Source organism: Danio rerio, chromosome 21, assembly GCF_052040795.2.
Source record: "Danio rerio strain M-AB ecotype USA chromosome 21, GRCz13ab, whole genome shotgun sequence".
NCBI classification, from domain to species: Eukaryota; Metazoa; Chordata; class Actinopteri; order Cypriniformes; family Danionidae; genus Danio; species Danio rerio.
The window spans coordinates 34,886,448-34,914,284 of NC_141041.1; the positions used below are offsets into that span (position 1 = coordinate 34,886,448).

A 27,837-nucleotide genomic window follows, 5' to 3' on the forward strand; every position below is an offset into this window, starting at 1 on the left:
CTAAATGTTTTAACGTAAAGTTTTAGTAACAGTCAGTGTCATATGGCAACTTTATTATGTACGATAACAGTTCTCTGTGCTAGAACGTTTATTAACAAGAACCAGCATGTACAGTTATGCAACAAAATCACATTACATTTTTTAACAAGAAGGATTCAATCAGAAAAGACGAAGTTAAACAAAAAAGGAGGGGGTAATTATTAAATTACATATGAATATAGGCTAATACACACATTTTTCCTATTCTAATTATTAACAAGAGTTATTAAATGCACTTTTACCACAGGAAATGCATATATATATACAGACATTTTATGGTAGATGTTAAAGAAGCAGCGTATATTAACTGTTTAATTGCTTTTATAATCACTTTTATATACATTTGAATCTCTTTTTCTAGCACCATGAAAAGAGGTTTGCTTTTAGCAAACTTGGATATATCTTTTCTTCATTCATTTTCCTTTTGGCTTAGTCCCTCAGAATCACCAACTAACTCAGCCGAGGCTCGAACCAGCGACATTCTTGCGGTGAGGCAAAAGTACCGCACCACCAAACTTGGATTTATTCTGTCCTTGATTTTCTTTTCGGCCTTTATTAATCTGGGGTCGCCACAGCGGAATGAACCGCCAACTTATCTAGCATGATTAACGCAGCAGATGAGCTTCCAGCTGCAACCCATCTCTGGGAAACATCCATACACACTCATTCACACTATGGACAATTTAGCCTGCCTAATTCACCTGTGTGTCTTTGGGCTGTGGGGGAAACCGAGCAACCGGTGGAAACCCATGCGATCACAGGGAGAACATGCAAACTCCATACAGAAACGTCAACTGACCCAGCCGAGGCTCAAATCAGCAACCTTCTTGCTGGAGGCGACAGCACAACCTACAGCGCCACTGCGTCGCCCAAATGGATTTATGCTCATGAAATTTACATAATAATAAAATAAAGTTTATAATAAAACCAGCATCTTTTAAAGAGCGATCCTTAACATAATAACCCAAAATCTCATGTTTATAAGATGAGGAAAGTCTTTTTAAAAGTGTGTGAGCAATAAAAGCATTTTATTAATTCATTAATTCAAAACTGTGGAGTATATAGGCACGACCAAAATAAATGTGAAATAGTTTCATTAAAACTTTCACAAACACAGCATTCTAACTCTATAACAATTTTTTAAAAAATTGTAGAAATATTTTTATTGGATGAACTTCTTTAGCCTTAGTTGTAATAATCTTTAGATCAGACCTAATTCTTCTTTATGGCACATTCTGGTTTAACTAGTCATCACTAGCTGTGGTGAGTGTGGCCATAAGGGGTACACATGGTCAACAAAAATAGCTCTAAGCTATGGTGTGCCAAGGAAATAATGCATGTGTGACAAGAAAATATCCCTAACACTATTACAGCAACAGTCTGCTTTTATAATTGCTATACGTTTAACAAGAGTGTAGTAGTAACAATAAATAATAGCCATGACTAAATTAGGTTTAACAGACTTGAAATCAAGAACCTGAATTACAGTAACAGAACAGAGTTGACAATTTTACTTGACTTTTTAGCCAAAAAAGTTGGCTTGGTGGCATAAATCTTAAGAGTACACAGCTCTCAAAATCAGGATTAAAACATGTTTTAAACAGACCAACGTGTGATCTGTTTAATATTTTGTTTTACTTTTGAAATTGTGGTAACATTATTGGCAGCAAATGTGGTCACATTATTGACAGATTACAAAACATCTCCACTGTAAGGCTTTTTAATAAATAAAAAGGTTCTTATAAAAGATTACACAAACCTTTCAATGCATCACATCTTATTAACTAGAGAAAACGACATCATTATTGCATAAAATATTGTATTATTAAGGCATATAACATCTTTTGATCCTATGTCAGATATGCTTTTATGTTTATGCCAAATTTGCCCAATGTTACCATCTCAATGACACAGGCAAAACTGAAACTCGTAATGTCAGGCTTATTAAATCTATTGTGATTTTTAAAATGTAATAATTGTAGCCCCCTTTACATTGTAATCTGACATGAGTGTCACCAATTTGTCTTCTGCTTGTGTAGCTCATCTGATTCAAGGTTGGATGTGTTGTGTTCAGAAGTGCACTTTTGAAGACCTCTAGCCTGCTGTTACAAATGTTTGATTTCCAATCAGCTGAATCTGTATGGTCATTCTACTCTGACCAGCTGGCACCAACAAAGCATTGTCATTCACATAACTACTCCCTTGATATTTTCCTCTTTTTGAGACATTCTGTACAAATCCTTAGAGATGGTTATGTGTGAAAACCCCAGCTTCTCAAATACTATCTAGCCCTCACAACCACTTAAATCACCTTCTTGCTTATTATGACCCTTGCTTTGAACTTCAGCATGTCATCAATGTTCAACGTATCATAGATGTCTTAATGCATGAGAATCTGCCGTGTGATTGATTGGCCATGTATGTGTTTATTATTTAACAGGTGAATATAGCAGGATTTCCATGAGCATTAAAATCTTGAATATCCTTCTTCAAAAGATATTAAAGGAGAGTTCAGCCAGATATGAAAATTCTTTCCATCTTTGCTTACTCATTCACTTCTTGTTAAACGTGATAGATAGAAGAAAGTCTGAACATTTTTTTGTAATTTATTGACAAATAGTATTTTGTTTCATAAAAATTATATTTTCATATCTTCATATTATTCCGATTGTATCTCTGAACACACTGTTTTGACGAGGGTGTTTTCTGCATGGATAACAAGGAAGTATTAAAATAAAAATAAATAAAAATATACTAAAAACATGTGTTCCCTGACCGGGAATCGAACCCGGGCCGCGGCGGTGAGAGCGCCGAATCCTAACCACTAGACCACCAGGGAGATGTATGAAAGTGAGAACATTGGTGTTAAAGTAATAGGGGCAAAAATCTGCAACGCAATTTTCCTGCATAAATCTATTTCTAATTGCAATTTTTTGTGGATTACAAATCATAGATTTACATTTTATTATAAAGCACGAATTTCCAACGTTTCAAACTATACAATAATTAAAGGCAACCATTTGTAAACGAGTCTCTCCGGGAAACAGCATTAATCTGACACAGGTAACTTACACCAAAGTTTAATTCTGATAAACATGCCTTTTAGGCACATAACTTTAGGAAATGTTTTGTGATTTCAAAATAACCCTTTTCTCTCCTGAAGGCATCGACTGTGCTTTGAATAACCTTACTGCATGTTTTCCTTTGTGGTTTGTTCTCACAATTTAACGCAATCATGTTACGCACGCATGACAGGACAAAAGACTATATTAAGTTGTTTATTTGTGATGACACTAACGATAAAAATATATCTAAGACGCATATACCACTTTCAGGGTTATATAATTTGTCTGATACAAATTTCAACAGGACCTCGTGGCGCAACGGTAGCGCGTCTGACTCCAGATCAGAAGGTTGCGTGTTCAAATCACGTCGGGGTCAGCTGCATTTTGTTTTTTTCCGCATATGTGAACGTTTTAAATTACGGAACGCATTTCCGGTTTGAGAAACTTCCCGTTGTAATTGATGTTGTAATTTAATCAGTTAAATAGACTTAAGCATCCATTTGGTTGTTAAAGCGTCAAAAGAGACGACAGACCGTTTAAAAGTAGGTGCCGTCATTATAGCAGGCTAGCAAAGAAACTCCATTGAAAATACTGGGGTATTTTAAAGAAATGGCATGAAAAATATAATTTAATGATGTGCTTCTTGTTTGGTCTGATACCCACTTTACATCGTATCTCAGCCAGGCAATGACGTTTTTTTTTTTTTTTTTTTAAATCAGAAATCTTTTAAAGGTTTTGTATATGATGACAAATAACTGGAAGCTCTGAGGCTGGCTGATTGCAATTAAGAGTCTGTGTGAATATACCCCATTCCTGATTGGCCACAGCCCTTTAGAGCCTTGCTTCAACATGCTTCTATCTGTATGTATCAAACAAAAATAATGAACTCAGTTAACTTGATCAGGTGTGTTTAATTAGGATTGGAGCTAAACTGTGCAGAGCTGTGGCCCTCCAGGAACTGAGTTTGACACCTGTGTTTTAGGCAAAATTGTTAAACTCTGTCACTGGAGGGCCACAGCCTTGCAGAGTTTAACTCCAACCCTAAAGGTTTAGCTTAAATGTGAAGGACTTGTTCAAAGTTTGATAATGAAAGTGTTCGATTAGGGTTGAAGCTAAATTAAGCATGGACATGGCCCTCCAGAACTGGAGTTTGACTTCCCTGATAAAAAACAACCAACACACATCACTTGAAATAACAAGGTTACGTACAAAAATCCATTTACATAATGAAAACTAAGCAAGATGTGTTTAGATTTGTGCTTTATTCTTATCCATCACGAAAATAATGTTGCAATTGGTGTTTTAATGTGACACTGGTCATTACACGCATATCCAAAGCTTTTTTTAGCTCATCCTCCAGATTATTTCTTTATTGTATTCCCCACAGCACACTGTATTCAACATGTCAAGATAGACTTGATTCAAGACTCATGATCTACTGGAAGTAATATTTTTTAAGAGTTCACTCGTCTTAGCTGATGATTGATTATAAAGCTTGTTTGGCAAGCTGTCCCGAGAGAGAGCTCTGAGCTTATAAGATCCTGAAGCCCGGGGGTCTTTCCAATTTGCAAGGCGAGAGGGGAGTTTGAGCTCAGGTAGATTTCAAGAACTCCACTGCTTTAGTAGCTAATGAACAGATAGTGATTGCTTCTAAAAGATAACTACTTAGGAGCATGTCTATGGTGTTGATTTGGATAAGTAAATTACCTTAACTTGTTTTTTGACGGTGGGAGGAAGCCGGGGCAAACCCACTTGATCACAGGGAGAACGTTTAAACTCCGAACATAAACGTTGGCTGGCTTGGTAAGGACTAGAACCAGTGATGTTCTTGCTGTGAGGCAACAGTGCTAACCACTGGGCCACCGTGCCACTCATCTAGAAAAGGAATAGGGGATTCTTGAAAATGAAGATGGCTGTTTAATGGAACTGAGGGTATTTATAGTAGCTTAGGAATCGTCTGATTAGTGAATCATTAATTGAATAATGCAGAACCAGCTGCAAGCAATCATAAGCACGTGATCCTCTCGAAATTAGTTTATAAATAAACTTCACTTAGGGTGCTTTCACACCTACACTTTTGTTTCGGAACGTGTCTTGTTTGCCCAGTTAGTGCGGTTCGTTTGACATATGTGAACAGGGCAATCGCGCTCTGTTCTGCGCCAAAGTAATCGCTCCGAGATCGCTTGAATGAGGTGGTCTCGGCTCGATTGAAACGAACCCTGGAGCGGTTCGATTGCAGTGAGAAAGCGATCTGATCCGAGCGCGGTTATATCACAGTGTTTTATGGATATGTAGTAGGCATACGGTTATATGAAAAGAGAATTTTGAGTAGGACGGGAAGTTTCGTGAGTCTCCGGATGCCCGCAAACGAGTGATAATCTTCCGGTAATCTCGCGTCTCACTCCCGGGTCCTCAAATAGGCATCGTCGCGCACCCTTCTCACCCCTCCCCACCGCGTCTCTCCTCAGACACGTTGCGCGCACCTTGTCAATCACCACCAAACCACCACCTCTCCTGACAGTCTTAGCGGGACGCTGCAAAATAAACCCTGACACTCTGACCAATGTAAGGAGAGTTTACTCGCACGTCACTTGATTTAGCTTTTTTGTCCGATTAGAAACTTTGCAGTGTGAAAGCGAACCACTCCAAGAGCAAAGAGCAACAATGTAACAATTGTAATCTCTGTTTCGGAACAACTGAATCGATTCACAGGTGTGAAAGCACCCTTAGATTCCATTAGGTTGGAGTAATGTTTTAATGTTTAATTGCTGAACTGTGAGCAGAACAAGGTCACCTCAATGCATCTAAACCAAGGGTGCCCAAACTCTGTCCTGGAGGGCTGGTGTCCTGCATATTTTAATTCCAACCCAAACTAAACACACCTAAACCAGCTAATCAAGCTTTCTACGTATACTACAACATCCAGACAAGTGTGTTGAAAGAAGTTGGAACTAAACTATGCAGGACACCTGCCTTCAGGGACTGAGTTTGGACACCCCTGTCCTAAACTGTTTGAAATAAGTCACTCCAATAGTTCAATCCATTTTTATTGCATCCTGCAAGTTTTTCACCTGACTTGTACCCACTTTTTGTAAAATGACCAAGATTTAATATACAATGACAAGTGGCATGCAATGAGATGGACCAATATCACTTTTATTGTGAAGGAACATTGTCTATTGTCCAGGCTTCATGTCCAGAAACCTTTATGTGGACCACATTCATCAAGTATGTGATTCGTAAACTCATAGTAAAAAGACCTACAGCAAAACTAGATTGTCTTTGTAGATTGGAACTTACTTAGTTCTCCTGCGGTCAGAGAAAAATAGTGATATTTCTGTGCAACTTTTGACTTCCTCTTTCAACAAACATAGTTTCCTGTGTGATAATCACTCTTTAGGACACATTTACTGTGACATGCATGCATACAAATAGAACCACAAGACAAAAGCCACCTTATAGTCATCGGACTGACATTAATAACAACATCATAACATCGGTACAAACAGCAAAACATCTGAAATGCACTTAATTGAGAAATGACTTAAAATACAACATTAAAACTAGAACTCACTTTGTATGAAACAATGGTAGTTTTTGTATGAAACAATGACTCCGTTTTGTCAATACATGTTCTTAATTCAAGTAGAGACTTTGCGTGCTACAAAAAAATGCACATTGTTTATTGCTTCCAAATATTCACAGGTTGTATCCACAGAGATGACCTTTCAGTTTTAGATCGGCCTTACTATTTTTGTGTTGTTCAGATATAAGAGATCAGGCTTGTTGTAGTTTGGTGGGTTGGCCAGAGGGTCGTAACCCAAGCGACTCAGCATGGGGGCAAGGCTGGGCATATCCTTCACTACATCAGCAGGAATCTTGCCCACCCATTTAGACAGAGCCTCTGTATTCACTGGCTTCACTACTTGATCTGTTGACAGTTCCACCCTGGAGGATAGACAAATGAACAAGTCATGCATATATTTGGAGACACTGGTCTAATGTTGGTCTAAAATATCATGAAATTAAATTAATCTGCTTTTTACAGAATAAGTGTGTAAAGTGACCACAGTACAAATTGCAGTACTGATGAATTAAATATCATTGAAGCATACCATTGGGAGATGTCATTCCATTATTATAGGACTGCAGCCAACTAATTGCTCACCAGAGGGTTTTAAAATTGAAAATGCTTGCTGATCAAACAAACACACCATTTATCTTCTAATCATCTGTTTAACTTTAGCTTGCATTACAACATAGGTGTGTGTTTACATAGAGAGCGCTAATCCAGCACTTGACAAGGAAGCATGAACCTGTACATCTGATCCATTGTTTGCAGAAGCTGTAGGTGTAGACGGAAATGGCAAATGAAAATGACTGACCTGGTTGGACTGGAATAGTACAAATATAACTCAAAGCTGATTATTATTGTTATTTTTTTAATAAATTATTGCAATATCATTGTGTGTCATCATCAAAAAACAAACAAACACATGGCCATTAATTAGTTGGCTAGTTCAAGGTAATTTATTACTACATTTGATTAATTCTTTTAATTGTAATGTGGAACAATATTTCACTACTTCTACTCCAGCTTAGAGTCTAGATTCTGGTCCGGCAGGGTCATTATTCATTATACTCTGTTTAGCTCAAATCCCAAGAAAAGACCCTTCGTCTTTTGACGTCAAAGTACGATACATTTAGCTAGTGTGAACGCTGTCTTCTGAACTCGGGTGCGCACCGTGAACTGTACCAGAGTACACCTGAAAGAGGTGGTCTGGGGTACTGTCTGTGTGAACTCTTATACGATTCATGTCTGATATGAATTCAATCGTACTAAATAACCAAAGTGAACCGCCAGCTATACAACAAACTCTCATTTTCATAACGTTCATTCATGTGTTTGTGTGTGTGTGTGTGTGTGTGTGTGTGTCTGTGCATCACCCACCTTGGTGACAAGCAAGTCTGACACAGTGCAAACAGTGATAATGTCTGCTTGTCTCCACCAAAAACGACTTCTGCAGACATCGCGTGATCAGTATTGGGCTAGCTACTTGAAAAATGTAGTGAGCTAGGCTATTAGCTAGTCTTCCTAAAATGTAGCTTAAACACACTAAAAGGCTAACCCCCCCCCCATTTTCATTTTTAAATCGAAGCAACTTAAACCCAAGTCAAACATATCTTGGTGATCAATAAAACTGTCAATAAAATATTGGAGGCATAATAGTTCAGTTTAGTTATTTACTGTAAATAATATGCTGTACTAAACAAAATTGCATTATAGTATATAACAGCTAAAACAAAAAATAATTTATAGTCAAGGGAAATATTTTGAAATAAGCATTATAGTGTGTGTGTGCATGTGTGTATATATAATTTTTAAATTTTTTTTAAGCACAGCATCAGTTATTGGATTGTAACATGTACTTCTCGAGGTATGGTCATGAGGAATTCTGCTTCAGAAATAACTCCTCTCCCTCAGTCATCTTTCCATCGAGAAAGTTTCACCAAAGGTGGCAGTAACGCACCAAAAGCTTTTGTCAAACACCATAAAACAGGAAGAAGAAGAAATTGTCATTGTCGTCATCATATGGATTTACTTTATTGACTAGACACTGGCCTCACAGCTCTGCGAATGTCGGTGCCGTCACTTATTGGTCCGCGATCGGTAAATGTAGCTTGTGTGTATGCTACTGTGCTACTTGACTAACAAAATAGCTTCGGTACTTAAAAGCTATTTGAATTAGAAAGTAGCAACGTTACCGCCATGCTACTGAGAAATGTAGTTAAGCTAGTAGCGTCAATACTTGTTGCGACGCTACTGCCCAACACTGCGCATGCTGTTCTGATAATTTTTTATGTTTTTGTGGCAGATAGGCGCAAGAAGTGCCTCTCTGTATTTTGGTTTTGGTAACAAAACCAAAGATTCAGTAAAAGCAGAATGACTGTGATATGCGTACATCTCCATTTTAGCACTTGCTTTAGTGGCCGTCACCTAGCAACAGCTGTACATAATACAGCAGCTTAATGATGCAAGCACACTGGGGTTCAGAAGGAAAAACAGCAGTGTGCACACAAACCAACCGAGGGGGGACAATCAAACTTGGGTTGGACCAGGCTTTTGGACCAAGTGTGAAAGCACCCTAAAAGTCACATAACAAACTATAAAGTAGACAAAAAAACAAAAAAACAAACAAACAACAACTATAACCGAGTAAACTAACAAACAAACATGGATATGGATACGATTCGTGTAGTTCATATAAGACATGGAGGCTATTGTAGTTTGGTTGGTTGACCAGAGGGTCGTAATCCAAGCGACTTAGCATGGGGGCAAGGCTGGACATATTCTTCACTACATCAACAGGAATCTTGCCCACCCATTAATGGTGCACTCACACTATGCTATCTGAACTGTGCCTAGATGCATTTCCTGGTTCGTTTAACAAGTGTGAGTGCTTCAAATTAGGCCCAGGTGAGGTTCAGTTGGCTGGCCCTGGCCCGGTGGGATGAGGTGTGCCAAAATGCGGTTCGGTTAGGCTTTGGTGCAGTACGCTTGTAGTGTGAGTGCAAAGAGCACCTGAGCCCAAAACTAAAGAAATGTTTCATATGGATTTATTAATCATTCTTACTTTAATTAATGTAAACTGTCGTAGTTTATTAAAGATGAAAACCCTCACTGCACAACAGCTGCACCTTCAGCAAACTTCTTAATATGTGCAGCACGATGACTTTCATGATAATATATGAGAGTGTGGATCCGGGGGCTGTTCCAGAAAGCAGGTTATGTGACATACCCGGGTAAGTTTGAGAGTAAGTAGGTGGATAACCTCAACTTTGGTTCCAAAATCGGAGGTAACTTCTGGGTATGTTAAGTAGCCATAGCAACTTACTCTCTGAAGATAACCTGCTCCGGAGCAGGTTATGTTCAGAGAGTAAGTTGCTATGTTTCAGAGTTTGTCTGTTTCAGAGAGTTTACTGAGCATTGCGTGCTCTTTTGATGAGAATATTAATGGATGTGGACGCACAGATACAAGTTTTTTTGTTGTGAGAGGGTTATAAGTGCATAGTTTTTTTCATAACCAAATTCATAATGTTAATGTATTTAACAAACCTTTTTGAAATCAAATGTGACAAACCGCGGGTCTGCGCTTACCATAAAAAACATTCAGTGCAGCTCTTTGTATTCGCATCAGGGCATTTTAGGCAACTGTACAATGTGGCAGTAGGACCACCTGTACAGTACGCCTGGCACTGAACTGATTTTTACACTTTTGTACAGTTCCTTGGTCATACATTACTGCGTATCATTACACTGATGATTCAGAGCACGGGAATAGCGTAGTGGACAGTGCGTCGATAAAGAACAACGGAGCGCACAACGGAGCGAGTTCGAATCTCACTTACAGATATTGATTTATAATACAAATATAGTAAAAAAAAACTATAAAGCAAAAGTTGCTTAACACAATGTTTATTTTTATTATATTTGTATTATAAAATAGAATCATTACTGGGCACTACATTGTTACTTGCTGGAGGACAAAAGATACCCTTTTCTGCCTTATACGATGACACGTACCTGCAGCCTGACCCAGAGGAAATCTCAGTGACCCAAGCAGACAAAACAGATGGAAGAGTGCTAAGAAAAATATAATTAGTCAAAAAACTGTTTAATCAAATAGTTTGGTCTGTTCATTTCTTCATTTCCTGAAATAAAATGAATGATTTTGTACACTGCTTTATACACACACCTTTTAACGTGTAACATATTTTTCATATATATTTCTCACCTTAAGTTGATGCTCATGTGACTTTATCTTTGAAGATGGACCTTATACAGCTACTTTAGAATTTAAATATGTAGATAAAAGATTTTGTGATCCAAGAGTAATATTCAAATATGGAAAAGTGCAGAAAATTCTTACACTGCTTGTTAGTTGAGGCAGAAGGAACTTTGTCTGCATGCAAAATAAAAAGAACCTAAAGCTATCTGACAACAATCACTTACAACAGTGACAGAGTGTGTGGTTTAAGTCAAAAACTCCTTTATTATAAAATCCTTTATTTAAAAGCTTTTATTATAGGACACAGCAGTTAGACAGGCCTCTTTCTATTAGCTGCATGGCAGAAAGAATATTCTAGAGTGTTAAATAAAGAGCTCCAGTAATTAAATATTACCTTTTATGATAATGTTTCTGTGTTTAATGACTTTGGACAGAGTTCTAGCTCCAGAAAGATTACAATTTCTATAAGCCTTATTAGTCAATACACATATTGTGGCCTTAAGAAATTAATGGCAAGAAAAATAAATGCATGAATGGTTACACAACATACTCAAAAAGGATGTTAAAGAGTAGTTTAATTTATCATTACAATAAAATGGAAGGTGGCATGTGTAATTTAATGAACTAATAAAGTTTCTCATTATTTATTTTTTATTTTTTAATCTATTTATTTATCTTATTCTATATTTCTCTCCTTCGTTGAAGCAGATGTGTAATCTCTGTGTTTAAAACCTCCAGCTTCGCCTCTGTAAAGTGCGTTGCCCTTTTTTCTCACCGTGACTTTCTATGGTGACTCGTGAATTCGGCGATCTACTGAAAATGCCTTCAGGTGTGTGCCGTGCACGCGCATTAACCCGCGGTTATCTTCAGGAGGTTGATTTAACTAACTCTTGTCACCTGTTTTGGAACCAACATACTCGCGGTAAGCAGGTTTTGGGTAAATCAACCGAGAGTTTAGGTTTTAGCAGATGGTAAGTTAACCCTGCTTTCTGGAATACCCCCCCGTTCGGCAAAATATTTGACTGCGTGTCACTGCATTCCAAACAACAAAAACTATATAACTAAAGCAATCTCCCCTGTGCTGAGCGAGAGCGCTTTTCTTCCTGTTAAACTGAACAGGTGCATCATCAATGATACAAGCGTGCTCAGGTTCATAAGGCTCCTCTGACTTGTTTACTTTTTTCTACTACAACACATTAGGGTGCATGTTTACTAGGGGCAATGCTACACTTGTGTGTTGTGCTGCTGACTCTAATGGCAACACATTACATAGCACATAAGTGTTCACCCTGACCTGTCACAGAAGATGAGACATAGGTTTGTATGATTTCAGTTGAACCACTGAAGTCATATAGAAAATTTTGATAAGGGTTTTGGTTCCTTTTTGAACACATCAGGACCACTGCTTTCCATGACGGATAAGAGAGCTCACAGATTTCATCTAAAATATCTTAATTTGTATTTCAAAGATTAATTAAAGTCTCAGGGAATTGGAACGACATGAGGGTGAATAATTTTTGGGTGAACCTAAAAACCCTTTATAAAGATGTGTATTAAGCCATTGCTATGTAGCTTATGGCGCAATCTGTAAAATTACTAATAACACTTGTAAAATGTAGCCTTGGCGATATTAATAAACTTTTTTTTCATAGTGAACATTATGACACTGGGAGGCCTATAGGATAAATCAATCAAATAAATGTCAAATAAAATAAATCACTTACTTTGACAGCGAAACTCCTCCGACTTTCCCAATTAGCTGTTCATGATGCAGCACAGCAGTGTCCCATGGCAGATCCAAGAACTTAAGGAGCCTGCGCATCACCCGCTCAGGATGCAGCACAAGCTGCTCATAATGGACAGGCAGACAGTTGCCATCCACTGCAGCCAGGCACTGGTCGTACATCACTTCCACCGCCCGGTTCCACTTTACCAAACAATCCCGGTAACTTGTCAAGTCAAACCCAGTAATAGTAACCTTGCGGGAGATCATCGAGTGAACGGTGGCCCTGCCATCACGAAGCATGAGAATAAACTTCGCCTTTGGGAAGAGTTTTGAGAGGTAGGACATGGACTTCAGAGCAAATGGGTCCTTGTTGCAGAGCCTCGGCGCTGGCTCCCCATGCCCTACTATGATCTCCAAAAGAAACGCACGTACAGCAGAGTCCAAGACATCATCAGTGACACCAGCCTCATCCAGACGGACCCGCTCTCGTGCCGAGTGACTCCAGGTTGCCTGCATGGCTAACAGCCGAGGGATGACCCGGGTCTCTTCTCCGCACCGCACGATAGGGTGGGCATCTAACATAGCCCGCATTAGTGTGGTGCCACTACGAGGGACTCCGCCAACAAAAATGAGAGGAGTTTCCTCATTGTACTCCTCAGGGAGCTGTAATGGGTCACTAAGGTTTCTGCCGGTGTGGAGGTTTACCACCCACCCATGCTGTGATGCACGAGAACGGGCATTCGGACACTCTATCGTACTGAGGCCAAGATAAAATACTGTGATGGAGCTGATGACCCCACAGACTAGGAGAACATTGCACGTTTGTTTTCTCATGACTTACAGTTAGGGAAGTACTTTGCTTGTAGGGGGAAAAATAACAAAATGAGTAAAACAGATTTTGCAGGTGGGGGCAAAAGTCAGGGAAGGGGAAAGACGGAGTGAATGTTTCCAAAAAGCGTCAGGGTGAAGGAATGTAAAAGGCGACTTAAGTGTAAAAGTTTTTTGGGGGGGAGGGAAGGGATGGGAGATTTTATTTCCTCAGTCAGCAGGTCTTCTGGGCTTTGCTTGAGGCTTCAATAAACTCAGACATGGTAAATCAAGCCATATATTCTCTGTCAGCACCATTGTGCCTGTAAAAATGGGAAGGAAAAACACTTTCAACAACATATTTTGTCAGGTCAGTTTCAACATTGGCCACTAATGTGGATCTCACATTACATGAAATGTCACATCTAATACCATTAAAGTACACCATTACAGTAATGGTATTAAACAATTACAATTAGCCAATCTGAGTGCTGTAACCTAAGAGCTATGCTGGAGTCGCAAGCCTTGACATTTCAAAGGAAAACTTCCTGTAAAACGTGGCTAGCAAATCAAACATGTTGTGGAGAAGATGTGAATCTTGACACTCTCGTAGATGAGTGAAGGCATGGGCTGATATAAGATTTTGATGGCATTATAACCTAGAATAAAAATATTACTGTTTCACGGTTTTGTGATTACTGCTCTAGTCTAAAATAAGCTCTTTTTAAATGCCTGGGTAAAAACAAACTTTTTCCCCCACACATTTAAAAAAATGTTTAAAATATTTTGGAACAGAAATTAAAATCATTGACTTCTGCAGTCTTCACTTATTTCAAAAACAGAATTTTTTTTTATACAATTTAAAATGTCGTCTTTGGATGATATCCTTTCTGCTGGACATAATGTTGTCCTAAAAAAAACCCCCAAAAAACGTCAATAAAAAAAAAATCGTAGGTTATGGTCCCATGCCTACTTGTAGGTGTAATATCTAGTTAAAGTGACAATTTGAAGTGATAAAAGTTTAATGTAGAATAATCTTGTACAAAGATTCAAAACCTTTTGGGCTTAAAATATTTAACACGGTTTATATGATGTAATAATTATATTATTATTCAGTCTTCATTAACAAAAAATGATATTAAAATGATATTTACACACAAAAAATGTTTCAGTGTAGATGTTGTTTACTTTGACTTTAAGTGAATGTGGTTGCCCAGTAGTGATCTACTTCTTTTGTTACAGTTGTACCTCCATGTGTGCAGGTAATACTTCCTGCTTCTGTTTTTTTCTACAACACCTTTCACACACATGAACTTTAAACTTGAAAAAAAAAACAAAGAAAAAAAAAAAACATGTACAAGTGAAAGCCCATTAACACCAAAACATCCTGTTGCAAGCAGCGTCTGTGGTTGACTTTTGTTGCAATGTATGTCACAAAAACACCTGTCACCTGCCTTATTGTTAACAAAACAAAATAATAATTAAAAAGGAAAATTGTTCCAGAAATTTGAGTGCAATCTCGACATAAAGTTGTTAACAAAGAAATAGATCACAACTCATTGATTGTAAATTTATAGAAAATATGCTGAAACAACTAAAGCCACGCAAAGGCAAAAGACACATATTCAGGCTGGCTTTTAAAAATGTTCAATACATTTGTAATGAACTTGAGCACTTAGTGTCACGTAAACTATTAAGGACTGACATGTTACTGCTCATTTAGAGGGTGATTACACTATTTTTACGTAAACATTTTGCGTGTTTTTGCTTTTTAGGGCCTGAAAAAACAATATATACTGTCCTGACATAAATAATACAATTAGTTGTTTTTATACAGATGTGTATGAACTGGGATCAAAAAAATCTCTTGCGAAATTACATTTCTGTAGAAGTTTGTTGTATTTGTTAAATTGATTAAGTTTTGCCATCAATTACAAATGAGACTAACAGGCTTCCTCCAAATTTATTGGTCGATCAAACAAACAGCTCCAGGCTCACGCCATTGGGCGAGCAAATGATCATGATAATCGGTCGTTATGATAAACTATTTCCCACCTCAGCCAAACAAACATACAAAAAAACTAACTTGGTCCTTTCTTTCTAAATTAGAACTAAAAGAAAGCATTTTAGCCTAAACCGACGTATTAAAAAAAGCTTTAAACAATATTATCTTACTGACTGGTTGCTCATGTCTGGTGGTACTTCATTATCCGTTACAAAATGGCATTTTTGGGGTATTACAGAAAGGTTCCATGTCCCAAAAAGCTAATAAAAACGTCATACGTGTAATTTGTGGGAAACGTGCACGTACTGCAATCATGCAACAAGTCGAGAGAGCTACAATATGTGGTCAGCCCGACGAGTGACCGTGTACAGTTCAAGCACAACTAAAGGCATTTTTCATCGAACAACTGTGATGTAGATACATTTGCACACAGTATTTCACTCATATGCAGTAGCTGCCTGACGCGAAGACACGAATAAAATGGTCGTAAATCGAGGACCGAATCTAACGTTACCTGAGATGAAAGTTGTCGAGCAGCGCGACTGACGGCCTGCGACGAGGAAACTGTATGCGTTTAGCGCCCTCACAACACGATAAAACACACAAACATCTCTATTATTTTGAACATTTTAGCAGGAACACAAACGTGTCATGGCTTACCGTACAGAAAGCACAACTCCTCGAATTCTACATTCTCCAGAATCGCGTGATGAAATGCAGACGAACAGATCGTGTAAATGGAGCTATAAAGCTCTCAGGAGACTCAGAATCTGACACCGCGAGCACATTTCTCGTGAATTCTGTCTGTATGTAAATAATCGCTGTCGACTAGCTCCAGTTTTCAGCAAATAAACCCCAGTGATTACCAGCAGTGCTCTTGAATTCATACCAGTTTCCACAGCGCTACACCGCAACTCTCCAATTTCATTGGCTACAGCAAACGTCTGTTGTCATCAAATGGTTTTCATTGGCTGCTTGGATTTCTCTTTTTGACATGGCTATTGCTGCTCGCATAAATCAAACTCATGTAGAATATATGAAGAGTTCAGATGCAAAAACATCTAAAGGCATTTGAAATTTCTTTCATAAATTAGCATTATTATCTGGCTGCTGTCTGTAGGTTCAGTAATGTCAAGTTTATTGTAAAGAATACACTCTTTTAAATGTCTTTAAAAAGAAATAACTCAACATAAACAGGAATCTAAGAAAAATTATAATTTTCAATGGAAACTTTAGTCAGCACTTCGTTTTTCTGTCTGAACTCTTCATACAGAGTATCCAGAAAGTATTAATAGTGCTTCACTTTTTCCACATTTTTTTTTATTCTACAGCCTTGTTCCAAAATTGATTTCCTCAAAATTCTAGACTTTTTAAAGTTGTTTTAATTTTATTAAAGTAAAAAACATGAAAAGTTACATGTACATAAGTATTCACAGCTTTTGTCGTGAAGCTCTAAATTGAGCTCAGGTACATTCTGTTTCCACTGATCATTCTTGAACTGTTTCAGTAGCTTTATTGGAGTTCACCTGTGGTAAATTCAGTTGATTGGACATGATTTGAAAAGGCATACACATGTCCATATGTCACAGGTTCAACAGTGCATGTCAAAGCACAAACCAAGCATGAAGACAAAGGAATTGTCTGTAGACCTTTGAGACAAGATTGTCTCGAGGCACAAGGCTGGGGAAGGTTGCAGAAACAATTCTGCTGCTCTAAAATTTCGAATGAGCACAGTGGCCTCCATCATTCGTAAGTGGAAGATGTTTGGAACCGCCAGGACAGGATGGCCGGCCATCTAAGCTGAGTGATCAGGGGAGAAGGGCCTTAAAGCTGATTTATACTTCTGCGTCAAACGCCGGAGTATGCTACGGCGCTGACGCATAGCCCTTCGCCGTGGCCGTCGGCGTCACTGACGTGCACCTCTCAAAAAATGAGCAAGTCTGAGCCACTTGTACATCCAGGAAGTGTTCAGGAAAAGCAAAACAGCACCGAAGAAACTCGACACAGAGGAACATTTACACCTCACTGCCAACTAGCGTTTCGGAAGTGTTAATGCAGACCAACAGAGACAGCGTGCAGAAGAATAAATGCACAGCTACACGCGTTGCAGGCGCCGTGGGTTATGCCGGTCACTTGACGCAGAAGTATAAACCAGGCTTTAGTCAGGGAGGTGATCAATAACCCAATGGTCACTCTGTCTGAGCTCCAGTGTTCTTTTGCGGAGAGAGGAGAACCTTACAGAAGGACAACCATCTGTTCAGCAATCCACCAATCAGGCCGTCATGGAAGAGTGGCCAGACGGAAGCCACTCCCCGTCTGGAATTTGCCAAAAGGCATCTGAAGGACTCTCAGACCATAAGAAACCAAATTCACTGGTCTGATGACACTAAAGTTGAGCTCGTTGGAGTGAATGCCAGGTGTTACGTTTCGAGAAAACCAGGCACCACTTATCACCAGGCTAATGCCGTGGAGATGTTTTTCAGCAGCAGGAACTGGAAGACTAACCAGGATAGAGGCAAAGATGAATGCGGCAATGTACAGAGACATCCTGAATAAAAAACCTGCTTGAGAGTGCTCTTGACCTCAGACTGGGGCGATGGTTCATCTTCCAGCAGGACAATGACACAAAGCACACCGCCAAAATATAAATGGAGAGGCTTCACAACAACTCTGTAAATGTCCTTGAGTAGCCTAGCCAGAGCTCAGACCTAAATTCTATTGAACATCTCTGGAGAGATCTGAAAATGGCTTGTGGCATCATATTCAAAAAGACTTGAGGTTGTAATTGCTGCCAAAGGTGCATCAACAAAGTATTGTGCAAAGGCTGTGAATACTTATGTACCTGTGATTTTTCAGCTTTATATATATATATATATATATATATATATATATATATATATATATATATATATTTTTTTTTTTTACATATATATATTTTTAACAATTTAAAAAATATATTTTTTCACATTGTCATTGTAGGGTAATGCGTGTAGAATTTTGAAGAAGTAAATGAATTTAATCCATTATGGAATAAGGCTGTAACATAAATGTGAAAAAGTGAAGCGCTATACTTTCCGGATGCACAGTATATCAAGCTCTGTTCTCCTGAGAAGAATTCTGCAGACAGGAATATATTAATAATCATATTACATTATTTTCTATATAATTTTAAGATATTGTTTTTCTATTATTAAAATTGTGGTATATTGGGGCCAATCGTGTATAATTCGTGTGACAAACATATCAATATAAAAACTTTCATCAAAAAGATGAGGATGAGGAAAGTGTGCAGAGTTTGTCTCTATTTTCTTGAAGTCTATAGTGCTTAGTGGTTTGAACATCAAAACTGTAGATTCAATGCAGCTTGACAAGGCTCTAAATTAGGGGTGTCCAAACTTTTTCATATGAAGAGCCAAAAACCAAATATCATTAATAGCCACGGGCCAAAGATAAATCTACCATGCTATTTTACATTTAAGTTGCCATAGGTAATTTGCTAATTTATTTCCTAATATTTCAAAATAAATAGAAACCATTACTTACTGACATTCTGCACATTTAAAACTAAATCTGATAAATTGACACCATTTAAATAGAAATGATTAATTTCAGTTAGCTATTTTGTAGCTTAACAATAAAAAAAAAAGAAATAAAAGGTTACATTAAATTTGAAATCACAATCTCTAAACCATCCCCATCATTCTCCTCTTCTCAGATGGGATGGTGGGCCAAATCAAAAGTTGCCATGGGCCAACTTTGGACTGTGGACCCTAGTTTGGGCATCTCTGCTCTAAATGATATGAAACTAGCCAATCAAATGATCAGCCATTTTCTTTCATTAGAAGTACAAAATTGGATACACAATTCTACAGTTTTAGTTCGCCTAGTACTAGCTTTGCTGCTATGCAAGCTTTTGAGGTTAAATAAAGATATTAAAGGAAATATTAAAGAAAATGACTGTAAAAATAATTTAGAGTCCTTTCAAGCTGTACTGAAATATCAGTTTGGAAATTCATAACACGGAGATCCGTACTAGTCATGCATGTCTCCCCAAGTACCTTACTTTTATTCAACATCTTGGAAGACAAAAGAGTGAGTACATTACCAGGACATTTTTCATTCTAGAAGTGAAACAATCCTTTAAGCAACTTGTTGATAAAAAAAATCCTGGTTAACTTGGTTGTAACAATTATAATAGAGTCTTAAAGTCAAAAACTGTTGATTCACAGTTTCACATTTGAACTAAATGGACATACAAACGGTATGGGTTTGCTTTTGAGCAATTTCTAACAAATCAAAATGGTCAGTGATTGTAACATTTATGAGCTGAAATAAAGAGTAGCAATACAGGAAGGATGTCGCAGAGGAACTGAGACTGTCTTGAGCCCAGAAGATCATATCCTTACTCAAACAAAGATCAATGCAGCTTCGACAATTGTGCTTGGGAAACAATGCTGACAAAATAACATGATATTTATGGTTAAATAAATATGGATTTTTATTATTTTAGATGTAGCAATGGCTAATGTTTTCATTGACATAATAAAGATCAACAGTAAATGTAAGTATTAGCACTGTCTCTTGGGCGTTTAACGATGAAAAACTAAAAAAAATAAAAAATTAAACTGCGAGTTTCTGGGGGTGATGCTATTGGTTGGTCTCCATTTGAGGATCAGCAGATTCATCGGCTTCTGTCTGTGGGTCACCGGGCAGGATGTCCGTGACTTTCTGTATAAGTTCATCGATCTGTTCTTCTGTCAGCCTTTCTTCACTTTCCTCTACCATCTGTAAGTTGAAAAAAGATCTTTAGGATCATATAAACAAGAAATTCCAAGAGTTCATTCAAAGAAGGGTGAAACGGCTTTCAGATACTACACCTCTCGCTGCTGGAATCAGCTTCCAGAAATGATCAGATGTGCTCCATCATTAGGCACGTTCAAATCAAGACTGAAAACACATCTGTTTAGCTGTGCCTTTACTAAATGAGCACTGTGCTAGGCCCGTCAGATCGCACTAATATGTTTTTCTCTTATTTTTCATTGTTTTATAACACATTTATAACTTGTTTTAACACATTTGGTCTGTTTTCATCTGTTTTTAATCATTTTTATTATCAGTCTTTATTATCTTTTATTCCTGTTTATGTAAAGCACTTTGAATTGCCACTGTGTATGAAATGTGCTATATAAATAAACTTGCCTTGCCTAAGTTAAGTTCATAGAGATGTCATACAAATAACATCCAGTTTTTGTTGGCTGTTCAGAAATCCATCTTTGTCCCTTCAGACTCTCACACTCCATAAGACTTAGTAAGTGTTTTTTTTTATTTGTTTATTCATCAATAATATTAATATATATATATATATATATATATATATATATATATATATATATATATATATATATATATATATATATATTTTTTTTTTTTTTTTATAAATGTACCACAGGCTTTGAACAGTAATTAATAAATCCTGTTTTTCTTCAAATTTACATCTTCAGTTTCTTAGTTGGTTAATATACTTGTCAGACTAGTTTGTAGAGACTATTTTTACTATGCCATTTGCATGACCATTTTTTGTCTTGTACTTTTCTAAAGAAAAAGTATCTTTTGCTCATCAACACTGCTTTCATCAAATCAAAAATACCATAACTGTGTTCTGTTCTGAAATTTGATTTGTGTAACAGATCAGATGAAACAGATTTGTGTAAGTTGACCATCAGTTAAGACAACGTTAGCACCTGTTAGCTTTAACTGAGGGGAAAACTGGATAATTTTAAGCTTTTGTCAGCTAATTTCATCTTCTGGGTTTAAAATCATTTTTGGGGCGGGATCAAAATCAGCGACGTAGCGTGAATCTGCTAGTGGAGTGATGACACGTCGGTTTCTTATTATTATTCGTAACTGAGTTTTCTTATCCTATGGGAAAATATAAAACTATAAATCATGCGCCTCCTCATGGTGTGCGTCTCATTTTGTGAGCCAACTGACAGCTGTTCGCTCGCCTCTTTCTTCCCTCCTATGCCAGCCACACCATCCCTCCCTCTGCTCGCAGCGCTCCACGCCCATCACAAAGCATTTTATGAAAAAATTTGGTGGTAGACATGAACCGAAAGAGGGGGGTTTCATGGCCCTTTAACACATCTTGATAATCACTTGTGCTGTTGATTTGTTTGTTAAAAATATAATAGATATAAAATGCATGCAAACATTTGAAATAGAAACATTTAGTTCAATTATAAACATCTGTCATGGTCACTTTCCTAATAAATGTATTAAAAAGCCTTAATTCACACTATTTTAAAGGGTTCTGATGTAGTTTTGAAGGTTTTCCACAGTAGGTTTCAGGGCTGCATCATGATATCAGAAAAATATTTATATATAAGATATTGCAATGTTTTATTTTTCTATGATACATATTGTGATTTGAGTACAGTTTCACAAGATGCTTTGGATAGCTGTTTTTTTTTCTGGGGAGTTTAATGATATTTAAGTACAAAAAAATGAATAATCTTTTTTTTTTCTTCCTTTGCTTTTTTTCGTTTCTAGTCCAAATATCTAAAAAATCTTAGATCAAGTGAAAAATGTATTTGTTTTCACCTTTAGAAAAATTAGGTGAAAATTATTAGTTTTTCCTCAAAACAAGTGAAATTATCTGAAAATGGGGGAGGTAAAATAATCATGTTTTCGGAAAACTTAGGAAAAACTTCTCTTTTTTTTTTGCATAAATTGTATAAATATTAAATAAAATAAATCTTTGTTACACCTCAAAACTTCATAATTCGTTGTGCACAAACTCTCTTAATTCATTTTCTTTTTCGGCTTAGTTGCCACAGCGGAATGAACTGCCAACTTATCCAGCATATGTTTTACACAGCAAATGCCCTTCCATCTGCTACCCATCTCTGGAAAACAACCATACACAATCATTCACACCCATACACTACGGACAATTTAGCCAATCCAATTCACCTGTACCGCATCTCTTTGGACTGTGGGGGAAACTGGAGCACAAAGAGGAAACTCACGCGAACACGGGGAGAACATGCAAACAAAATAGACATCTAAGAATAGTTCAAAACTAGACTAGTCGTCAAATAGACAGACTATATATGTGTAGTCATTCATTTCTGTCTATTTGACGACTAGTTTAGTTTTGAGCTATTTTTAGACTTCTATAAGATTTTCACTGACAGCCCAAATTTAGCCTTGTTTTAGCCAAGACGACAATGTTTAGACGTCTATTAGACATCTTTTAGAATGAAAAAATGCTTGCTGGGAAGGGCTTGAGCTGGCTTATTGAAAATTCCCTGTGCAATTCAGCGCCAATTGCTTAGTGGTTAAGTATACCAACATATGGCACAATAGTGCTCACAGCGACCTGAGTTCGACTCCTAGCTAGGGGTCCTATGCTGATCCTTCCCTCTGTCTGAACCCAATCGTTTCCTGTCTGTCCTTTACTATCCTATCTCAATAAAAGGTAAAAACCAACCAAAATAATTATTTAAAAAAGTCCCTGTGCATTGCTGATGCTTACTTTGGCATTTCTAAATTATTTATTTAAGGTGACCATAGTTAACCATAGACTTAGTTTAATGTGTTTAAAAAATTGCAGATCTATTACATTCACAAACAGCTACTTTAAACAATATGTTAAAGGTAATTTTTGAAGAAGAAAAAAACATTTATGGGACACTATCATTTCTCAACTCTTTAATTGCCTGCTCTACAAAATGGCCACATATTATTGACTGTTTAAGTAAAGAATGTTTTTTTTTTTTTTTTACTAAAAAAAATATATCAAACAAACAATCCTGTTGCACTACTTCACTTCATTTAGGTTTTATTGTAAAAAAAACAACAACAACAAAAAAAAAAACATGTTAAATGAGAATCTGAAATATTTCATGGCATACCTTAAAAATGAAGATGATTTAGTTTTCAAAAATGTACACTTCATAGTTTTAGCTTTTTCATAGTATATGCATTAATTGCAGTACTTTTACCATAAACCGACATGTCATGGCATGTGTTGAAAAAAAAAATCGCATTGAGTATGTTAACTAGCGACATTAGGAGTAAGGTAATGCAATACCCATTTTTGTTTCTTGGTGGGGCAGTTAAAGGGTTTAACACTTTGAACATACTTAGCATTGTCAAAAATGGGCAAAGATGTTAAAGACAAAGTGTATGAAAAAAAGATGTGAAGACTCATACCAGCTGGATCTCAACAGCAGTCTGAGGTCTGTGGTTTAAGAGCTGCAGCTTCTCTGCTCTTTGAACAGAAATAGAAAAGAAGTTAACAGGCTGCTTTTTTCACAAGCTAAAATAAAAAATCTGATAAACTAACACTAGACTCATTGTCAAGGGCAAAACCAGCAACTCACACGTGTACTGGTTTCAGAAACATCACAACACAAACCTTCACAATGGTGCATCTCAAACCCAGAATTACAAAGTCACTGCAATGCACTGTATTTACTGTGGCTTTCACACAGTTTGAGGCTTTAAGGTTTTTTCTTTCAAAGAGGTGATTCAGTGCACAAGTTTTAAATGCATGCTTACAAAATAAGAGAAAAAATAAAAAGTACTTAGTAAGTTTGTGAGGCAGCATGGCGGTGAGGAACTCCTTCACTGTCTCTGGTTTCTGATGAACACATGGCGTCTTAGAGAGGTACTTCAGGGTCTGTTGAGGCAGAGATTTCAGACGTTAAAGGGCATGACTGAGCAACACAATCTCAAGTCTTTGCCTTGTTTTGGAGATAAGGCTGTGCAATATGACAATTTGTACAGGGGTTGGACAATGAAACTGAAACATTGGCCAATTTAGTGTTGGAGGTTTGATGGCAGGTGATTATGCATTCCACCAGTAAGAGCAGAGTGTGAAGGTGTAATTAGGAGAGTAAAAGCACGGTTTTGCTTAAAAAGTTTTAAATGCACACAACATTATGGGTGACATTTTGGAGTTCAAAAGACGACAAATTGGTGTGCGTCTCGCTGGCGTATCTCTGACCAAGACAGCAAGTTGTGATGTATCAAGAGCCACGGTCTCCTGAGTAATGTTAGCATACCACCAAAAAGGATGAATCACATCCAACAGTAGTAACTGTGGATGCAAGAGCTGTCTGAAAGGGATGTCAGGGTGCTAACCTGGATTGTATCCAAAAATACATAGAACCACAGCTGCCCAACTCGCTGCAGAATTAAACGTGCACCTCAACTATCCTCTTTCCACAAAACTGTTTGTCGGGAGCTCCACAGGGTCAATATACATGACCGAGCTGATATAGCCCAACCTTTGGTCACTCACGCAAATGCCAAACATCGGTTTCAATGGTGCCAGCAGCAAAAATCTTGGTTTGTGGACTATGTGAAAGATGTATTGTTCCTTGATGAGTCCACATTCCCTGTCTATTCCACATGGAAAGAGTTACGGTGTGGAGAAGCCCCAAATAAGCGTACCACCAAGAGTGAAGCATGAGGGTGGATCAGTGACGGTTTGGGCTGCAATATCATGGCATTCTCTAGGCCCAATACTTATGCTAAGTGGGAATGTCGCTGCCTAGGACTACCAAAATATTCTGGAGGACCATGTGCACTCCTGAAGCCAGTGTCGTGTATCAGGATGATTATGCAACAAGACTCACAGCAAGACTGGTGACAGAGTGGTTTGATGAACATGAAAGTAACGTTGAACATCTCTCATGGCCTGCACATTCACCAGATCTAAATATTATTGAGCCACTTTGGAGTGTTTTGGAGGAGCAAGGTAGGAAACATTTTCCCCACCAGCATTACAAAGTAACCTGGCCACTATTCTGCAAGAAGAATGGCTTAAATCCCTTTGGCCACTGTGCAGGACTTGTATCTGTCATTTCCAAGACCAATTGATGCTGTATTGGCTGGGCTGCAAAAGGAGGCCCTACACCAGCGATGTCAAACTCAATTCCTGGTGGGCCGCAGCCCTGCACAGTTTAGTTCCAACTCTAATTAAACACACCTGATCAAACTAATTAAGTCCTTCAGGCTTGTTTAAAACCTACAGGTAAGTGTGTTGGAGCAGGGTTGGAACTAAACTGTGCAGGGCTGCGGCCCTCCAGGAATTGAGTTTGACATCCCTGCCCTACACCATACAAATGAATTATAAATTATTCTAAAACCAGGAGTTTCAGTTTCATTGTCCAACCCCTGTGTGTGTGTACACACATATATAAATATATACACACACACACACATACACATACACATATATACACACACACACACATACACATACACATATATACACACACACACACACACACACACACACACATATATATATATATATATATATATATATATATATATATATATATATATATATATATATATATATATATATATATATAATGCTTTATATTTATACCTTCTCAATCAAATATTTGCCCTGAAATTCTAAATAAAGGGAGGAATATGATCACATACGAGTATATCTCTGAGTATGTACTTTAAATTGTAAAAAAAATAAATCTAGATAAAGTCTTTTACATGTGGTCAATACAAACTATTAATGAATTGAATTTTAGAAATGTTACTATATAGTAAGATATATATCGTTATCAACATATGAGATGACATATCATTATACATGATTTGTCATATCACCCAGTCCAATTTGGAGGTGTTTGTTTATTTATTAATTTATTATTTATTGCCACATCAGGAACTTATGGCTATTTCGTGGCAAAATGGATATACATAAAATATTACATGAAAAAATGAATTCGTATTACAATCAAAAAAGTTACTTACACAAATATAAAAAATATAAATACAAAAAAATTCACACAAAAAAATATTCAAAGTTAAGTATGATTTTTCAGTTCATTTTTTGATTAATAATTTAAAACTCTTCCTGATGGTACCTTTTTAAAAGTGTCCATCGAAGTACCCTCTTAAAAATAATTTTGTCTAATGGAATTTAAACTTCTACATTCCAACAAAACATGTTTTATGGTAAGAGCAGCCTGGCAGTAATTACATTTACGTAGTGCTTCTTTATTCAGTAAATATAAATGTGTCAACCTAAAATCCAATCCTCCAATTCCACATCTGGTGTAGGCCATCTGATCATGCCTAGTCTGAAAATTATAATTTGCTAAACGTCTTTCATTTATTTTCGGGTTAATTTCATGCAATTTATTATTTATGCAGTTGTCCCATTCTCTTTGCCATGTTTCGTTTATGAACAAATGGACTGTGGGTTTCAAGTCCTCAGGAGGAATTAAACATTCTGTCACATTCAAGGAGATAGCCTGTTTTGCTGCATCTGGAGATGTTTGTTAGATCACATCAAAAAACAAGCACCTCATACATGATGGTGTTGAGATTTTGCTGCCCGGTGCTGTGCTTATTTTTAACCATCTCCTTTCTTTTTTCTTTCAGGTCTGTTAGCAGCTGATAGACCTGGTGGAGTAGAGAACACTTCTATAGCCACAAACAACAAAAAGTACACTTTTTGTTTTTATATTCGAAAGTTTTAAAATTCATACTGACCTCATAATTGCTCAGCATAGCAGCATTGGCATCCCTTCTACAAAAGAATACTATTAATATTATTATTAGTTTACTTTAAATCATGTACAGTAACCGGAAATTAATAAATGAGTACAATGTGCAGAAGGTACAGTAAAAAATATTTCAACATTTACCGTTTTTAATATAAAAGATTAACAACGTTTATTTTTGTTCAGTTTCTAAAATTACTAATGTATTGTCATCTCTTAAAAATTTGATTCTTAAATTTTGATTTAACACTGTTAGATCACTGTTTAGAGTTTGTATTTACAAACAAAACTAGTCAGAGACACACTAAATCCATTGGCTATGAATTTAAAAGTTTAAAGACTATGTGAAGGGCTTGTGGATAAGATTTTTAAGACGTATTCTGTGAATCATGTTTACACCTAAAAAACACAGTAGGAATTACAACATAACGTTATGCAGTTTGTCGTTATAACGAGGATGTCCACGTGAGCAGCATTCCATTGTCATTGTTATCCTGCAAAGTAGTTTTCCCCGTCAGACCACCACATAATAAGTATTTTTAACTAAAAAGGGAAAATAAATGTTCTCGAATATAAACATATAAAAGTAAAATATGTTGCTTACACTTCCATCCTGCTCGCTTTGTTGGTTCAACATCTAACAACAATCCGTCGAGAAAACGAAGCTGTGTTAAACGTTCCCCCTCAGTCGTCTTGTTCAAATCGGTTCAAATGCTACAAATATTTAAAATAGATAAGATTTCAATATTTTTTGTTTACTATGTATAGATTATAATCGCACCAACAATAAATTAATAGAATATATATATATATTTTTAGGTAAAATGACAGTACTTCATACTGTTGGTATAGATAA

The 27,837-nt window shown here is 37.0% G+C and overlaps 2 protein-coding genes and 2 non-coding genes across 6 annotated transcripts; 1 reads left to right on the forward strand and 3 right to left on the reverse strand.

The window, feature by feature from the left end:
- Positions 1 to 2,806: 2,806 nt before the first annotated feature.
- trnae-cuc (transfer RNA glutamic acid (anticodon CUC)) lies at positions 2,807 to 2,878 on the reverse strand. The gene has a single exon. It is a non-coding gene; the product is annotated as a tRNA-Glu (tRNA).
- Positions 2,879 to 3,408: 530 nt separating this feature from the next.
- trnaw-cca (transfer RNA tryptophan (anticodon CCA)) lies at positions 3,409 to 3,480 on the forward strand. The gene has a single exon. It is a non-coding gene; the product is annotated as a tRNA-Trp (tRNA).
- A 2,655-nt stretch (positions 3,481 to 6,135) lies between these two features.
- On the reverse strand, positions 6,136 to 16,349 carry tpst1l (tyrosylprotein sulfotransferase 1, like). 3 transcript variants are annotated; one of them, XM_087299356.1, is made up of 4 exons: positions 16,093 to 16,349; positions 12,619 to 13,750; positions 6,854 to 7,052; positions 6,240 to 6,765 (listed from the first exon to the last, which is right to left on the reverse strand). In XM_087299356.1, the coding sequence occupies exons 2-4, from the start codon at positions 13,452 to 13,454 to the stop codon at positions 6,649 to 6,651; spliced, it is 1,152 nt and encodes a 383-aa protein (XP_087155482.1). In that variant the 5' UTR covers positions 13,455 to 13,750; positions 16,093 to 16,349; the 3' UTR covers positions 6,240 to 6,648.
- A 3,567-nt stretch (positions 16,350 to 19,916) lies between these two features.
- Positions 19,917 to 27,660, reverse strand: crcp (calcitonin gene-related peptide-receptor component protein). Its single transcript, NM_001045373.2, is given in 6 exon segments — positions 19,917 to 20,217; positions 23,650 to 23,707; positions 24,024 to 24,118; positions 26,782 to 26,880; positions 26,971 to 27,007; positions 27,586 to 27,660. Coding segments are annotated over 6 exon segments (435 nt in total). The 5' UTR covers positions 27,594 to 27,660; the 3' UTR covers positions 19,917 to 20,079.
- Positions 27,661 to 27,837: the final 177 nt, after the last annotated feature.

Bases quoted from the DNA above. Each gene is read 5' to 3' on its own strand.
- tpst1l (XM_087299356.1), bottom strand. From the start codon at position 13,454: ATGAGAAAACAAACGTGCAATGTTCTCCTAGTCTGTGGGGTCATCAGC. The intron at 7,053-12,618 runs GTAAGTGATTTA...TCTATCCTCCAG, and splicing joins GGAGGAGTTTCGCTGTCAAA to GGTGGAACTGTCAACAGATC. The intron at 6,766-6,853 runs GTAAGGCCGATC...ATTTTTTTGTAG, and splicing joins ATCTGAACAACACAAAAATA to CACGCAAAGTCTCTACTTGA.